The sequence below is a fragment of the Solea solea genome, chromosome 2 (genome assembly GCF_958295425.1).
Source record: "Solea solea chromosome 2, fSolSol10.1, whole genome shotgun sequence".
Lineage (NCBI taxonomy): Eukaryota > Metazoa > Chordata > Actinopteri > Pleuronectiformes > Soleidae > Solea > Solea solea.
The window spans coordinates 39,401,646-39,417,811 of record NC_081135.1 but is presented as its reverse complement, the minus strand read 5'-3'; the positions used below and the strand labels follow the sequence as shown (position 1 = coordinate 39,417,811).

Sequence of the window (16,166 nt, the reverse complement as noted above, 5' to 3'; positions counted from 1 at the left end):
GTTGCTGTTGTGTTGTCTTCAAACTGAATCCTGTCCACTGTAAATGGAATATTTGTATCTAAGAATCCTACTCTCTCTCTGACGGACTCTGGACCTCTTAAAGAACTCTCTTGTCTCGATGCTCCATGTTTGAGCAGCTCGTCAGGTTCAGTGAAACCCTGAAGAACATCTGATTTCAAATCTCCATCTTTAACAATGAGATGTTTTTCGGATGCGACTTTCATCACAGGAGCAACTGAACTTGTTCTCTGAACTTGTTCCTGTTTGACGTCTGATACAGATTCATGTTTATGTTTCAGTGAAACGGTTTTGGACTGTACTTCTTCACTTTTATCTTTGTCAAATGTCTGTTCTTTGTTGGATTCTGGAATAATGGAAGTCTTTTGTCTTTGGTTTGTTTCTGTCGTCTGAGAATATTTTCTGCTTTTGTCCGTTCCTGTAGGTTTTTCTGTCACTTCTTCTCTCATAGACTGAACCTCCTCAGTTTTATCCTGAAGTACTTTTGACCTGATTTGTTCGACTCTGCTTCCGTTGTTTGTTTTCTTTAAAGATTCATCAAGCTCGTAAACGTCTCTTTGAACTGATGCAACATCTTTCACCAGCTCACCGGTGGCGATAATCCGCTGCGCGGCGTCAGACTTCACTTCTCCGTCCTTCACTATCAGAGATCTTTCAGATGCGACTTTCATCACAGGAGCCTCAGAAAAGCTTCTCTCCACTTGCTCGTGTTTTGATTCTGTTAAATCAAACGGAGAAACAGTCAAACGCTCGTGTTTTACGACGACGACCTGCGACTGAAGCTTCTCCAGAGGACAAGGATCTGACGACGTTGTCACGCCGTCTTTGGTGATAGTTTGGTGTCTTCGTTCTAAAAGAGCTGCTTGGTTTTCTGACTCATTTTTCATTCTCTGAGAATGTCTCTCTGTTTTCTTTGTTTTAAGTTCTAATCGTTTTTCTAGAACTTTCTTTTCTACCACAGAGCTTTGACTTTCATGTTCTCTCTGTTCCTGATGTTTGAAATCTTGATCTAAGACATTTTCCATCTCGTAAATGTCTCTTGTAACTGCTGCGGTGTCTTTCATCAGCTCATCAGAAACAGTAAATTGCTGCAGGTTCTCAGATTTAACATCTTCATCTTTGATGATTAAAGATCTTTTAGATGCAACGTCCATCACAGGCGCCACCGAAGACCTTTTTTCAACTTGTTCCTGTTTTGCTTCACATGGAGAAACTCTGCCATATTTGTGTTGGACGACGATTGTCTCCGCCTGGACTGGAGACAATCTTTTACCTTTTAGCGATTTTGGTTTCTTTACCTCTACATCTTCATTTATTTTCTCTGTTTTATCAAACTTGTGTTTTTCTTCTGTTTCAGTCGATTTCTTATTATCAGGTCGTTCATCTCTAATCATCTGTGTCTCAGGAGAAACACTCTGCTTCTGTCTAGTTTTTGTCCGGTTGATTTGTTCTGCTTTTTCTTTAACACAAATGATTTCTGACTTTGAAACAGAGTCTCCGTCTTTGACCATCTGAGATTTTAAAGACTTTGTGAGGATCACGTTAGACTCTGCGTCTGAGAACATACTCTCAACTTTTTGCTGTCTTTTTAACATCTTCTTTTCAACGACAGAATCTGGGACTATTTTGGACGTAATGTCTTCAACTTTAATGTCTTTGACCTCATCATCACCCATGACTGTCTGCTGTGGAAAAGCAGTTTTTGCATCCTTATCATCAATAGTTTCAGTTTTTGTCATTGTGACATCTTTATCAGTCGGAGTGAAGACAGATTCTTTGATTTCATAAGGTTCTTCAGGTGCTAGTTCAGTTTCTTTTGAAGTTTCTTCTGTCAAAGGTGGAACCGACACGTTTCTGAGACATTTTTCTGGTGTTGCTTTTGGTTCTTTAAGAGGAGCAACTTTAGATGTTTTATCTCTAACTGTACTGACCTTCACTTGGTCTTGATCTACTGTCATTTTGGTCCGTTTCTCTTGAGGTTCTTCAGGAGAAACTGATTTACTCTCTGTCATAACTGCACCTGTTTTAAGTTCACTGACAACATTTTTTTCAGATAAACCATCTTTAACTAAACTCACTGTTTTGGTTTTATCCTGAACACTAACAGATGTTGGAAGGATTTGTTGGTCTACATCAGGTTTTTGTCTTTGAACCTTCACAATTTTTGATTTCTTTGGAGTTACATCTTTATCAGTTGGAGTGAAGACAGATTCATTGATCTCAGAAGGTTCTTGAGGTGCTAGTTCTTTTGAAGTTTCTTCTGTCAAAGTTGGAACTGACACGTTTCTGAGACATTTTTCTGGTGTTGCTTTTGGTTCTTTAAGAGGAGCAACTTTAGATGTTTTATCTCTAACTGTACTGACCATCACTTGGTCTCGATCTACTGTCATTTTGGTCCGTTTCTCTTGAGGTTCTTCAGGAGAAACTGATTTACTCTCTGTCTTAACTTCTCCTGTTTTAAGTTCACTGACAACATCTTTTTCAGCTGAACCATCTTTAACTAAACTCACATTCTTGGTTTTATCCTGAACACTAACAGACGTTGGAAGGATTTGTTGGTCTAAATCAGGTTTTTGTCGTCTCTCCTTCATAGATTTTGATTTCATTGAAGCTAAATCTTTTGGAACCAAGACAGATTCTTCAATTTCAGAAGGTTCTTCAGGTGCTAGTTCAGTTTCTTTTGAAGTTTCTTCTGTCAAAGGTGGAACCGACACGTTTCTGAGACATTTTTCTGGTGTTGCTTTTGGTTCTTTAAGAGGAGCAACTTTAGATGTTTTATCTCTAACTGTACTGACCTTCACTTGGTCTTGATCTACTGTCATTTTGGTCCGTTTCTCTTGAGGTTCTTCAGGAGAAACTGATTTACTCTCTGTCATAACTGCACCTGTTTTAAGTTCACTGACAACATTTTTTTCAGATAAACCATCTTTAACTAAACTCACTGTTTTGGTTTTATCCTGAACACTAACAGATGTTGGAAGGATTTGTTGGTCTACATCAGGTTTTTGTCTTTGAACCTTCACAATTTTTGATTTCTTTGGAGTTACATCTTTATCAGTTGGAGTGAAGACAGATTCATTGATCTCAGAAGGTTCTTGAGGTGCTAGTTCTTTTGAAGTTTCTTCTGTCAAAGTTGGAACTGACACGTTTCTGAGACATTTTTCTGGTGTTGCTTTTGGTTCTTTAAGAGGAGCAACTTTAGATGTTTTATCTCTAACTGTACTGACCTTCACTTGGTCTCGATCTACTGTCATTTTGGTCCGTTTCTCTTGAGGTTCTTCAGGAGAAACTGATTTACTCTCTGTCTTAACTTCTCCTGTTTTAAGTTCACTGACAACATCTTTTTCAGCTGAACCATCTTTAACTAAACTCACATTCTTGGTTTTATCCTGAACACTAACAGACGTTGGAAGGATTTGTTGGTCTACATCAGGTTTTTGTCGTCTCTCCTTCATAGATTTTGATTTCATTGAAGCTAAATCTTTTGGAACCAAGACAGATTCTTCGATTTCAGAAGGTTCTTCAGGTGCTAGTTCTATTGAAGTTTCTTCTGTCAAAGGTGGAACCGACACATGTCTGAGACATTTTTCTGGTGTTTCCCTTGGTTCTTTAAGAGGAGCAACTTTAGACGTTTTATCCCTAACTGTACTGACCTTCACTTGGTCTTGCTCTACTGTCATTTTGGTCCGTTTTTCTTCAGGACAACTGGTTTCAACATCTTTTTCAGCTGAACCATCTTTAACTAAACTCCATTTCTTGGTTTTATCCTGAACGCTAAGAGACGTTGGAAGGATTATTTGGTCTACATCAGGTTTTTGTCTTTGAACCTTCACAATTTTTGATTTCTTTGGAGTTACATCTTTATCAGTTGGAGTGAAGACTGATTCTTTGATCTCAGAAGCTTCTTCTGTCAAAGGTGGAACCGACACATGTCTGAGACATTTTTCTGGTGTTTCCCTTGGTTCTTTAAGAGGAGCAACTTTAGATGTTTTATCTCTAACTGTACTGACCTTCACTTGGTCTTGCTCTACTGTCATTTTGGTCCGTTTCTCTTGAGGTTCTTCAGGAGAAACTGATTTACTTTCTGTCATAACTTCTCCTGTTTTAAGTTCATTGACAACATCTTTTTCAGATGAACCATCTTTAACTAAACTCACTTTCTTGGTTTTATCCTGAACGCTAAGAGACGTTGGAAGGATTATTTGGTCTACATCAGGTTTTTGTCTTTGAACCTTCACAATTTTTGATTTCTTTGGAGTTACATCTTTATCTGTTGGAGTGAAGACTGATTCTTTGATCTCAGAAGCTTCTTCTGTCAAAGGTGGAACCGACACATTTCTGAGACATTTTTCTGGTGTTTCCTTTGGTTCTTTAAGAGGAGCAACTTTAGATGTTTTATCTCTAACTGTACTGATCTTCACTTGGTCTTGATCTACTGTCATTTTGGTCCGTTTCTCTTGAGGTTCTTCAGGAGAAACTGATTTACTCTCTGTCATAACTTCTCCTGTTTTAAGTTCATTGACAACATCTTTTTCAGATGAACCATCTTTAACTAAACTCACTGTTTTGGTTTTATCCTGAACACTAACAGACGTTGGAAGGGTTTGTTGGTCTACATCAGGTTTTTGTTGTCTCTCCTTCACAGATTTTGATTTCTTTGAAGCTAAATCTTTTGGAACCAAGACATTTTCTTTGATCTCAGAAGGTTCTTCTTCAAGTGCTAGTTCTGTAACTGTTCTGACCTTCAGCTTGTCTTTTCTAAGGATCTTTTGAGGTTTGCTGAGTTTCTGCTCTGGTTCGGGAAAATCTAAACTTTTTGTCCTAACTTTGTTCATTCTGGACGGTTTTGTCTCTTCTGTCGGAGTTTGATCTACGTCAGCGTCAGTTTTACGACATCTTTCTCCTGCTAATTCATCTGTAACTGAAAGACTCAAGGATGATCTGGTCTCTTTGATCAGCGTAACGTCTTTAACTGTGCTGAGATTTGATTGAACGGACTCTTCAGGTCTGACTGTCTCTGTCACTCTGACTTTATGCTTTTCAGTTTTAGTCATTTTAGGGCTTTTGACCTCAGCCCCGTGTGTCTCTGATGGTTTGACATTTATTTCAGAGTCAGGGGACATTTCGTCTCCCTCTCTTTTTCCTTGAAAATAAATATTTTCTTCTTCCGTCTCTGATGTTTCCTCAGCTTTCACTGATTCTTTGGCTTTAATCTCCTCAGATTTGTCTTTTTCAGCCTCTTCTTCCTCCACATGAAGGATTTCTGAGACACGTTTTTCTGCGTCTGTCATTACGAACTCTTCCGATGTCATTTTTTCTACCTCAGAATATCGACTCTGTTGCGCGTCTTCCAGCAATTTCACTTTATTTGTCGTCAAAGTTGAGTCGTCCTTGGCAGACCGAACTTTGTGTTTTTCCTCCTCTTTGCCTCTCAGTGAAACTCCAGTGATTTGCGGTTTGTTTTTAACTGAAATTTGTTTTACTTTGGCTGAAGTTATTTTTTTCTTCTTCTCTGTGGTTTGAGGACCTCGGACATGTGTGCTGTCAGTTGTTGTCGTGTCAGCTTGGACCTTTATCTCGAACTCCTTAGATTTGAAATCAGATGGAATTTGTTCAACATAATCTTCACTAACATCGTCTTTGGTGGAATCTGTGATTGTTGTACGTGTCTCTGCGTTGTCCTCGATGCTAACCCTGACACGTTGATCTGGTTCCTCAGAGAAGTCAGAGATGCTTTGGTTTTGTGTCTGTGATTGTGGACGTTGGACTTTGACTAACTTGTCTTTAAGTGAAACCACTTTGGACAAAACAGATTCAGGCACCGGAGATTTTTCCTCCTGTGATTTTTCATTTGCAAAGTCTTTTTGAATTTTAGGACGAGACACGTTTTCTGGAGGTTTCTCTTGTCTGACTTGTTTCTTTGAAAATGTTTTTTCTGTCTTTGATGAATAAAGATTTTCTTCTGCTGCCTCAGACTCTTTTATTCCTTCTTTCTGAAGCTCAGAGGAATGAGATTGTTGCATCTCTGTGGTGTTTTCAGGGTTTTCACCCTCTAGAGGACAACCAGCGTTTTCTGAAGGTGTTCTGTCTTTTTCATTGGTTAAGTCTGGTTTTGTAACTAATAATTCAGGTTTATCTTGAGCTTTTATCAGTTGTTTTTTATCAGCAACGGTTTTCCTTTCACGACTTTGAGAAGCTTCTTTCGCGTCTTTTTTAACGTCGATTATTTCAGTGCTCGCTTTTTGAGATTCGGTTTCTGGGACAGGGAACTTTTCAACTCGCTGAACTTTGTCCTCCAAACATTCACTTCCTGTCCTGACGACCTTTTCTTTAGTTTTGGGAACGCGTCTCGTTTTAAGTCCTCGTGGCTTTGAACCCTCAGTAACAGATTCAGATTTCACGTCCTTGAGATTTATTTGATCTTTTTCTTCGTCTTCTCCCGAGGACACACCCTCTGATGGGAGAATCACTGCGATCATCCGAGCTCCAGCTCTTTTCTCATCCCTTAAAAGACCAGTGCTGCCCCCTTGAAGACGGAAGAGTTTAAGAGGTAAAGAAAAGGCACCATGTGTCGGTGCCAAGATGTTAGAAGAAGACAAAAACAGACACAAACTTGGAGTTAAAGGAGACAAACAGAGACGTTACAAAGACGACATCCTCCGAGGACAGGAAGACGTTTGGTTGTACCTTTTTCTGGTGTTTTTCCTTTGATCTCCACTTGTTTTTCGGGAAGAGAAGTGGGCGTGGTCACTGCCTTGGCTTCTGTTGCTTAAAAGATAATCAGTTGTTAACGCACGACGTTTAAGAGACAAAAGAAGAAAGATTTAAATCACAGAGAGGGTAAAAAAAGATTCCCCTTCAAAATATCACAGAAAACAAACGTGAGGATCCTGATCTGGATTCAAAAAGAAAGACGTTCTCTTCATACCTCTGTCGTGTGTTTGTGGGGAAACCCGTTTCCTCTCTGGTTCTGAAGCGACTGAGGGTTTTACGTCTTTGTGAACTTCCTTCTTCTGGAGTTCTGGTTCAGGTTTTGCTGTGACTGATTCAAACTCAGTCTGCTGCTCGATCTTCAGCTCAACGTCCGTTACTGATGCTTTAGGTTTGACGTCAACGTCAGCTTTTATTTGAACCTTTGTTGTAAGAGCGGTCTGGTCAGGTCTTCTGTTGATCTCCTCCTGGACTATTTTCACGTCTTTAACGTCAACTTTAACTTTTCTATCTGTCTCACTTTTCCTGGCTTTTTCCTCTGGCTTTTTCATGGCTTTTATTTCGACTTCTGTCAATGTTTCACTTGGTCTTCTTGATTCTGTGCTGATTAAAACTGGAGGGGCTCTGTCCTCTGCTCTGTCTCTTGTTCGCGTCTCTGTTTTAATGATTAACTCGCGTCCTTTTTCCGCGATGACACTCATTTCTTGTTGATAAACCTGGTCTTTTGTCAGCGTCTCTATCGTCCTGACAAACTTGCTCTCAGTTTGATCAGTTAAGGGTTGTTCGTGCAGAGTTGTGACAGATTTAATCTGCTGGATTACAGCTACACTTTGTTCGCTGCTCTTCGTCTTTAAAGCGTCAGTAACAGACGTCTCGCTCGGCTCAGTCGGCGGCTTCTCTCTCCGACTTAAGACGTTGACTTTTGACATTGACACAATGGTCTCGCTCAGAGGAGACACTTTGTCCTCGTAGGACACTTGGACGTGTTCCACCATGGCCTCTTCGTGTTCCCACACCTCCTCTGCAGGAGCCACTTCCTCTGCCACGTAGTGGACTTCCTGTTTCCTCCGAGCTCCTTCACGTAGCTCGATCTTAACTGCTGCACGTTTGTAAGAGACGTTGAAGGACAGGCGTCATGTGGCGGCGCCAAGAAGTGACAACAAAACACAGAGTCGGTCAGTGATGTTAGACAGAGACGACACACAGATTAAGAGATTAAGAGGCTGCGGTTAAAGAACGTCATTGTGTTTCTGACGGTCTGTACCTTTCTCAGGAGCAGAGACTCGTTTCTCCGGCTCGACCTCAGTGGGATGAATCTTCTCAGGCTTCGATGTTTCTTTATCTTTTGAAGAATCAGTTTGTTGTTTTTTAAATTAAATCCAAGATTGTTTTTTCAAAGAAGAGAATTCCGACAAAAACACACAGAAAACACAGAAGACGTTAGCAAACCCTGTGTGGGCGTGGCAACAGCTCAGTTTGTGACGTCCGATCTTTTTGTTGATGTTCAAATTACGTCAACTTTGACAATTTCCGTTGTTTGTTAATGATTTACCGACGATTAACTGCTGCTACTTATCGTGAATAAGACGTGACAATGTCGGATCATCGCAGTTTAAACTCTACGTGACTGAACTGTTGCTCACGTACTCAGCACAGGATGAAAGAGATGAGTTAATGTCTCAGCTGTACCTTTAAGAGGAGGTTCTGCCACTTCACGTTTAGCTTTAGCTTTAGCTTCAGGCTCTGGTTTCCTCTCTTCTCTCGGAGGAACCTTCACAGGTTTCTTCTCAACGACTCTTTCCTCGGGACGTTTCTCCGGCACCTTCTTTGGAACCTCGTCCAATTTCCTCTCAGGTGCCGGTTCTTTCTCTGGAACCCTCTCGGGGGGTTTGACCTTCACCTCAGGTTTCTTTGCTTCTGTCTCAGGTAGTTTTTTAGGTGCCTTCGACACAGCGACCTCCTCGGTCACGTGAGGTTCTTTTTTCCGTGGCGCCTCCTCGGGGACTGGTTGAGGTTTGAGCATCGGAGCTTTAAGAGGGTTTGACACAAAGAAACATGCACAAGACTGTGAAGAAGAAGAAGAAGAAGTGCTGACGCACGAAAGACGAGGAGCATTCAACACCACAGGGAAGAATTCACTCAAATTATCTGCCCTGATGAATCCAGCAAAGTACAGGAAGTGAGCGAGCCGCGATTACTGCGGTGAATTTTTAACTTTAACTTTAACTGTTTCTGTGTTTCAGACGATTCCGATAAACATGAAATAAGCCAATCATTCTCATCAGTTATGGGATGGTTCTGGTTATTTCATTTGCTCCAAATTATATAATTTACCGTAGTGATTCATCGTGAAGTGTCTCTCCCGATTCTTCTTAAATGATTTTGTAAGGATTTAATGAATCCATGGATAAAAGTGGGCGGAGTTACTGTTGCACTCTATGGGATCAAGTATTTCCACAAATTTATGTTATAAACAATAAAAACTTAGATTTGAATCTGGGTAGAAGTAGATGTGTACCTGCAGTACCACCTCAGTCCACCAGGGGGCAGCAGCCCACACTGGAGTCAGTGGTCGAACTGTAAAATTTGAATGATCAACGTTCATAATGTTCTTCTGTCAAAAATGGGGGCGGAGCCACAGTAATGAGGGCGGGACTTGTTTTTGTTATTTTGAGTTAGAAACAGGAATCTGAGCAACGTCACCCTGAGATCGTTACCTTTGTCTTTCTTCACCGCTTCGTCTTTGGCGGTGACGACAGTGGCGACGGCGGCGTCCGGTTTCTTGGCAGCTTCTGGACGCTCGGACACTTTTTCCTCCACGGGAACTTTAAAGAGCATCAGTGACAAACGTTAGAGGCTCAGAAGAAAAGAGCGAGCAGGAAGCAGCACTCTGAACGAGTGTGAGACACAGGAAGTGACGCAGGTTAGACGTTAAGACTCGACACGGCACAGAAGACGTTAGAGATGTAGGGTAAGAGTTTTAGTGTGAGCAGCAGCAGAGTCGTGATCATCCACAGGTACCTTTAGCTGCCACCAGCTTCTTCTTCTGTGGTGCTTCTTCTTCACTCTGCAGCTTCTGTGGGGCCGCCGGTGCCGCCACCTTCTTCTGAGCTGGAGGTTCTGGTTCTTTAAGAGAACACGTCACTCGTCAAACATTTGAAACTGAGACAGTTGCTGTTGTTTCACAGCTCAAAACCAGAAGAGACGTTCAGACAGACAGACGGACAGACCCACACACCACCAAAGCTGCAGAAGTGTTAGGAGTTTTTGTGCTAACTGTTCTAAGCTAATGTCAGGCAACAAGTAAAGACAGACTCCTGCACTGCGTCTCCACCGCAGCTGCTCTACCTTTCTTCGCGGGTTCCTTCATGGCAGGCGTTGGCTCTGGTTTGGCCTTTGAAGGTTCTGGTTTGGCCTTTGAAGGTTCTGGTTTCGGCACCTCGGGTTTCTTCACCACGGGCTCAGGTTTGGAAACTGCGGCAGGTTCTGGCTTAACTTTAGCCGGCTCAGGTTTAGGCACTGCTGCTGCTTTAGGTTTCAGTTTCTCTGGTTCTGGTTCAGTCACCGCCGGTTCAGGCTCGACCTTTGCCAGCTTTGGTTTTGCAGCTTCTTCAGGGACTTAAAGTCAGACACAGATAAAGTCAAAGATTCGCTTCCATGTTTGAAGCTCGACAGTAAAGACGTTTGTACATGAGACAAAAATAAAGACACAAACCAAGCAGGAAATACCTTTAGTCGGGGGCGTGGTCGGCTTCTTCACCGGTGCGGGCTTAGCTTCGGGCTCAGCTTCGGGCTCCAGCTCCTTCTTTGCTGGTTTGGGTTCAGGTTCTGCTTTGGGAGCTGGAGTGCTCTTTGGCTTAGCTTCAGGCTTGGGTTCAGGTTTGGGTTCAGATTCGGCTGTAGGCACCACCTTTTTGGGCTCTGCTGGCACCTGAGGTTTGGCCTCATCTTCAAGTTGGTAAGACAGACAGTGGCTAATGTTAGCATGAAGTGGTGCTAGCATGGTTAAGTAAAAAGAGGCGTTCAGAAGAGCGGACGACGCTGAACTGACGTGGAGAACAAATGTGACAGACAGGAAGAGGTGAGACGCTACGTAGCAGTGACAAGCTAACGGACGCTAACCTTTCTGTGGCACTCCGGGCTTTTTGTCGGGCAGAGACGGTGCCGTGGTCGGTTTCTTCACCTCCTCTGCTTCTTTGAAGACACAGTCAAACACTCAGTGAAGTAGAGACGTAAAGAGAAGATGAAGGGATGAATGTGAACAAGCACACGTTGATCGTCTGTACCTGTGACAGTAGGAGCTTCCTTCTTCTCTGGGACTGAAACCACAGGAACCTTCTCCTCCACCGGCTTCCTCAGCGCTTCTTCACATTGTCATTAAAATGTCAGACATTAAAGAGACAGTTCAGGTTTTTGAGCGCCCCCTGTCTGAGGCCAGCGACTTCACAAGAGACTCGTGGAATAAAATCTACGTAAGTTTAAGTTTGGTGTGAGAGAGTGAGATAAAGACGTGATCATGTGACGTAGATAAAGTCGTGATCATGTGACGTAGCTAAAGTCGTGATCATGTGACGTAGATAAAGACGTGATCATGTGACGTAAATAAAGTCCTGATCATGTGACGTGGATAAAGACGTGATCATGTGACGTAGATAAAGACGTGATCATGTGACGTAGATTAAGACGTGATCATGTGACGTAGATGAAGTCGCGATCATGTGACGTAGATAAAGACACGATCATGTGACGTAGATAAAGACGTGATCATGTGACGTAGATAAAGTCGCGATTATGTGACGCAGATAAAGACGATCATGTGACGTAGATAAAGACGTGATCATGTGACGTAGATTAAGACGTGATCATGTGACGTAGATGAAGTCGCGATCATGTGACGTAGATAAAGACGTGATCATGTGACGTAGAGATCGTAGAAACTTTTACGACACAAGTCTCTTGCTACATGGCTAAAATCTGTTTTTTGGCAGCCATGTTGTCACTGAGGCGGAGCCTCTGAGTCTCAGGCTTCTCAAACAAAAACACTTAAAAAAATGAAGCTTTAAGAGAAGTTTCAGGGTGAAAGGTCACACACACACACACACACACACACACACACAAAGATTGATGAGTGTATCATCAGTACCTTTTCGTGGCGTCGGCTCCTTCACCGCTGCTTTCAGCTTCTCTTCAGGCTTTTTCTCTTCAACTTTAGGAACTTGAAAAGACACGAGTGTGTTAAGTGTGTGTGTGTGCGCGTGTGTGTGCATGTGTGTGGGTGTGCGTGCGTGTGCATGTGCAGCAAAGAAGCGCAGAAACTCAACTGCTGACAACGAAACAGTAACAAAGACACAGAGTAAAGATGTTACAGCAACAGCTTCTTACCTTTGGTTGGTGTCTGTTCTCTCACTTCAACTCTACGTGTCTCCACCTTCTCCTCAACGACAACACGATCAGCAGCTGAGATTAAACACACACACACACACACACACACAAAGGGTCATCTTCATCGTCATCATCTTCTTCATCAGTTCATATAAACAAGGAAACTGAGCTTCTGCTCAGAGCTGCTGAAAAACTCACATCAAACACAACAATGTGACAGACACTGTGTAATCTGTAGTTTCATCTAAAATCTGCAGTATCTATAATGTAATCTGTAATCTATAGTGTAATACCTAATCTAAAGTATCTATAATGTAATCTGTAATATATATTGTAATCTATTGTGTAATATGTAATCTGGAGTATCGAAAATAAGTATCTGTTGAGTAATCTGCAGTAAAACCTCTAGCATAACCTGCAATATGTTGTGTAACCTGCAGTTTCATCTATAATTTGTAATCTGCAATGTAATGTACAGTGTAATATGCAGCAAAACTGTAATCTGTAGTGTCATCCACATATGTAGTTTGCAGTATGTCTAATGTAACCTGTAATCTGCAGAATAATCTGTTGTGTCATCTGTAGTGTACATTTTAATCTGAAACCTATAGTGTACTCTGCAATAATCTACAGTGTCATCAATGACTGTATGTAAACTAGATTGTAATCTGCAGTATAATCTGTATTTTACTGTGTATTCTAGAATAATCTGATGTGAAATGTGTGGTGTCATCCATAATACAATCAGCAGCTCATCTGTAAAACTGAAAACTGTAATCTGAAGTGAGTAATCTGTAAATAAAGACCATACACACACACACACACTCAGCTGTGATACCTTTAGGTTTGAGAACCTTTTGTGTTTGTTTGGTTTCTTCAGTCCAGCTCTGAAACTCGACTGTGATCAAACAACAACAAAAAAGAGACTTCACAGTGAAGATTACAACAACAACAACATCAACAACAATAACAACAACAAGCACAGCAACAACAACAGCAACGACAACAGCAACAACAACAACGACGGCAACAGCAACAACAACAGCAACAACGACAGCAACAACAACAGCAGCAAAAACAACAACAACAGCTGAAGAAAGAAAAGATGTAGAAAAAAGAAATGAAACATCACACGTTCATGTGTAAAAAAATAATTAAAGTTCTAATTCGCGACAACAGATGCCTGAAGCTGCAGTGACTGGGTCTGACCACCGGGGGCATAACATCACTGTGCTCAACAGTGACGACCAGTGGAGCTTGAGGGTATTGCATATTGGACCTTTAATGTTTACTAAGCAACAATTTATTACGAAGAGTGAAAAAAGAAGAATGTTTTATGAGGACGTGACAGGGTGAAGGTGAAATGATGAATGCAGATTCAGGTTAAAAAAACAACTGTGGTCAAATTAATTTGAAAAAAAATAATCTGCAGGGTTAAAAATCCTCTAATCTTTGTTTTTGTGACATGAGTTTTAATCTGCAGCATTTTCTAATCTGAATGTATGTTTTTGTTTCTATTTCTCTGTGTTTGACCCAGATCTGCTCAAAGTGTTGCGATGGTTCTGATGATGATGATGATGGAGAGAACTAGAAGAAGAAGAAGAAGAAGAAGAGAAGCATCTGTACCTCGCTGCTCCACCTCCAGCTCCTCATACGAGAATTCAGCTGAGGTTTTAAAAAAGAACAAGATTTGTTTTTGTTTCCATCAAAAAGAACAAAGACGTTAGTGTGACACACACACACACACACACTCGTGTTGTGAGCGCCCCCTGCTGCTGAGAACCACATGATCACGTCTTTATCTCACTGTTAGACTGAAGTTTGTAAAGCACTCACTCTCTCACACCAAAGCTCATAGAGAAAATCAGTGATTTTAACATCACACACACACACACAGCAGTTGTTGATCCACTGCTGCCTCCGTCATTAAGTTCAAATGTCTGATTTTGTCACTTCAGTGTTTGAAATCCTTCATTCAAATTAACCTCAGTGACACAAAGTGACCACACGAGGCAGCAGAGGACCAGCAGCTCCTGTGTGTGTGATGTTAAAATCACTGGTTTTCTCTCTGGGCTTTGGTGTGGGAGAGTGAGTGCTTTACTGATTCAGTTTCCTGAACTATCTGTGTCTTATGCTGCTTCTCAGCAGCAGGGGGCGCTCACAGCACAGTCAGTACCTCATATAATCACTTATCCCTTGAGTTCAATAACATGTACGTATGAAGCGTCACAAACACAAACAAGTACCTCTTTGTTCGGCTTTTTCTTCGTAATAGAACTCAGAAGATTCTTTAAAAGACAGAATACGTATTTGTTTTAGGATAAAGTCTAATATCTGATTATAAAGTCTATTATTTAGATTCCTAAAGATTTAGATGAATTAGAAGTTAATTTATTAATTCTAAATGTATATAATATAATCATTTTTACCTTGGATTGCCATGGATGAGGGCATGTCAGGCCTCTGGATGGACGTGTCAGGAACATCTGAAGCAAATGAAACGAGACTCATCAGGGTCACGTGACCAAGTGTTTTTAACAATTTTATATTAACGATCGACTTTGAGGAAAATCCTCTTGTTCTGCAGCTTTAAGAAAATTCCAACCTTCCATTTTTTTTCTTCAGTCTATTTCCTGCGTTATGCCAATGTTAACCCACATGCTAGCTTGCGTTGTGGCTGCCTGCAGTGATGATTTTCTCATGACTTTCACTGTTAAACATTCAAAACTGATACCAAACTTTGGTTCCAAATACACAAAACCGACAAAAAGATATATTTTTATCTTAACTGTTAACAGCTAGCATCACTTAGCCACAGTTTTTATTTGTTCCGTTTGTCAAACGACTCTAACAATAACCTTAATTATGTTAATTAGATTATAATGCAAGGTGTCTGTAGGTACATTGACCAACAGTTAGTGCTCTCTGTGCTGTGCTAAGCTAAGCTAAGCTTCTTGTCTGACAAAAACAATATGTTAAACCATATTATTGCAATAAATAAGATTGTTATAAATCACTAACAACATTTTCATGTTCACGATTTTCAAAATAATGTGAATTCCCTCCAATAAACTGAACGTGGATGATTTTTATTTTGATGTGTGATCAAATCGTATCTTTCCAGAGAACAAGAGGATTTTTCAGGAAGTCTCAGGTGAAAACTTACCTGTTGGCACCATCGCTAATTCAATTTCTGTGGAGACAAGAGGGAGAGAGTGAACAAAGGGTTAAAGACTCAAACACACAAAAACAAAACAGAACAGAAAAGGTGGCGTCTGACTAAAAACTGTACCTTTGCCAGACAAATAAAGCTCAGCTGTGCTCTTAGCCTCTCCTCTGGGCTCCAACCTCACAATCACTGAGTACACGCCTACATGGGATTAGTAATGAAGACGTTTAACACTCAAGGCACAAAAAACAATCAGAAAAAAAAAATCTACAGGGCTTTGTTCTGGGCCTTTGGGCCTGGATGGCGCTCTACACACCTTCGTCTTCAATGGTCACATTTCGGATGACCATGAAATGTCTTCGGCCCTCGCTTGTGAAGTTGTACTTAGTGCTTTCTTTCAGTTCCCAGGTGTCTTTGTACCATGAAACGATCGCGTTGTCAAAGGACACCTCGCACTCAAAGGTGGCCGACTGCCGCTCGTTGACTTCAACATTGTGGATGCGTTTGGTGAAATGAATTTGCTCAGCTAAAACAGATAAAGACGTGAATGGGTAAACGTATGTTCTGGCATCACAACTGGGAATGCATGACAGCAACTGACCGCTAACAGCCAACACGGTTAGAAATGATGATGATGTTTTTTGGGACAGTTAATTTGGATTGTTGTTGGGAGGAGGGTGGATTTGAGTCGAGACAGATGTGAGAGGACAACAAATGAGACGATGGTGGACGTTTCTACGAGATGATCCAGGAGAGGAGAGGAGTAAAGGATGTTAAGACAGAGGAGGAGAAATCCCAGAAGAAAGAGGGAAAAAAGAGGATCAATCCAATTCTTCGACGTTAGTTTGAGAGTTTGATGAGTTGACACGTAAGAGGTTAGTGAACG

At 41.3% G+C, this 16,166-nt stretch overlaps 2 protein-coding genes across 26 annotated transcripts in view; both read right to left on the bottom strand.

Annotated features, from left to right (window-relative positions):
- The window catches only part of ttn.2 (titin, tandem duplicate 2), a 176,830-nt gene that overhangs the window by 102,010 nt on the left and 58,654 nt on the right, over positions 1-16,166 (bottom strand). For 17 of the 25 annotated variants that reach the window (XM_058617746.1, XM_058617865.1, XM_058617874.1 and 14 more), the window contains 11 exons: positions 15,597-15,806; positions 15,404-15,481; positions 15,278-15,304; positions 14,541-14,597; positions 14,358-14,399; positions 13,738-13,776; positions 12,950-13,009; positions 12,112-12,186; positions 11,873-11,944; positions 11,016-11,093; positions 10,852-10,923 (listed from right to left, as the gene is read on the bottom strand). In XM_058617746.1, coding sequence (XP_058473729.1) covers positions 10,852-10,923; positions 11,016-11,093; positions 11,873-11,944; positions 12,112-12,186; positions 12,950-13,009; positions 13,738-13,776; positions 14,358-14,399; positions 14,541-14,597; positions 15,278-15,304; positions 15,404-15,481; positions 15,597-15,806 — 810 coding nt within the window. The remainder of the gene's footprint in view (positions 1-10,851; positions 10,924-11,015; positions 11,094-11,872; positions 11,945-12,111; positions 12,187-12,949; positions 13,010-13,737; positions 13,777-14,357; positions 14,400-14,540; positions 14,598-15,277; positions 15,305-15,403; positions 15,482-15,596; positions 15,807-16,166) is intronic. The other 8 variants (XM_058617753.1, XM_058617815.1, XM_058617840.1 and 5 more) reach the window with 6 other exon arrangements.
- Positions 8,146-10,135, bottom strand: LOC131446633 (protein TsetseEP-like). The gene is made up of 4 exons (XM_058618012.1): positions 10,078-10,135; positions 9,751-9,855; positions 9,447-9,554; positions 8,146-8,757 (listed from the first exon to the last, which is right to left on the bottom strand). Exons 1-4 carry the CDS (start codon positions 10,097-10,099, stop codon positions 8,369-8,371), a joined length of 624 nt encoding a protein of 207 aa, XP_058473995.1. The 5' UTR covers positions 10,100-10,135; the 3' UTR covers positions 8,146-8,368.

Coding starts and splice junctions, on each gene's coding strand:
- LOC131446633 (XM_058618012.1), bottom strand. CDS start 10,099: ATGAAGGAACCCGCGAAGAAAG. Junction 9,555..9,750: donor GAAGCTGGTGGCAGCTAAAG/GTACCTGTGGAT, acceptor TGCTCTTTAAAG/TTCCCGTGGAGGAAAAAGTG. Junction 8,758..9,446: donor AGCGGTGAAGAAAGACAAAG/GTAACGATCTCA, acceptor ACCCTCTTAAAG/CTCCGATGCTCAAACCTCAA.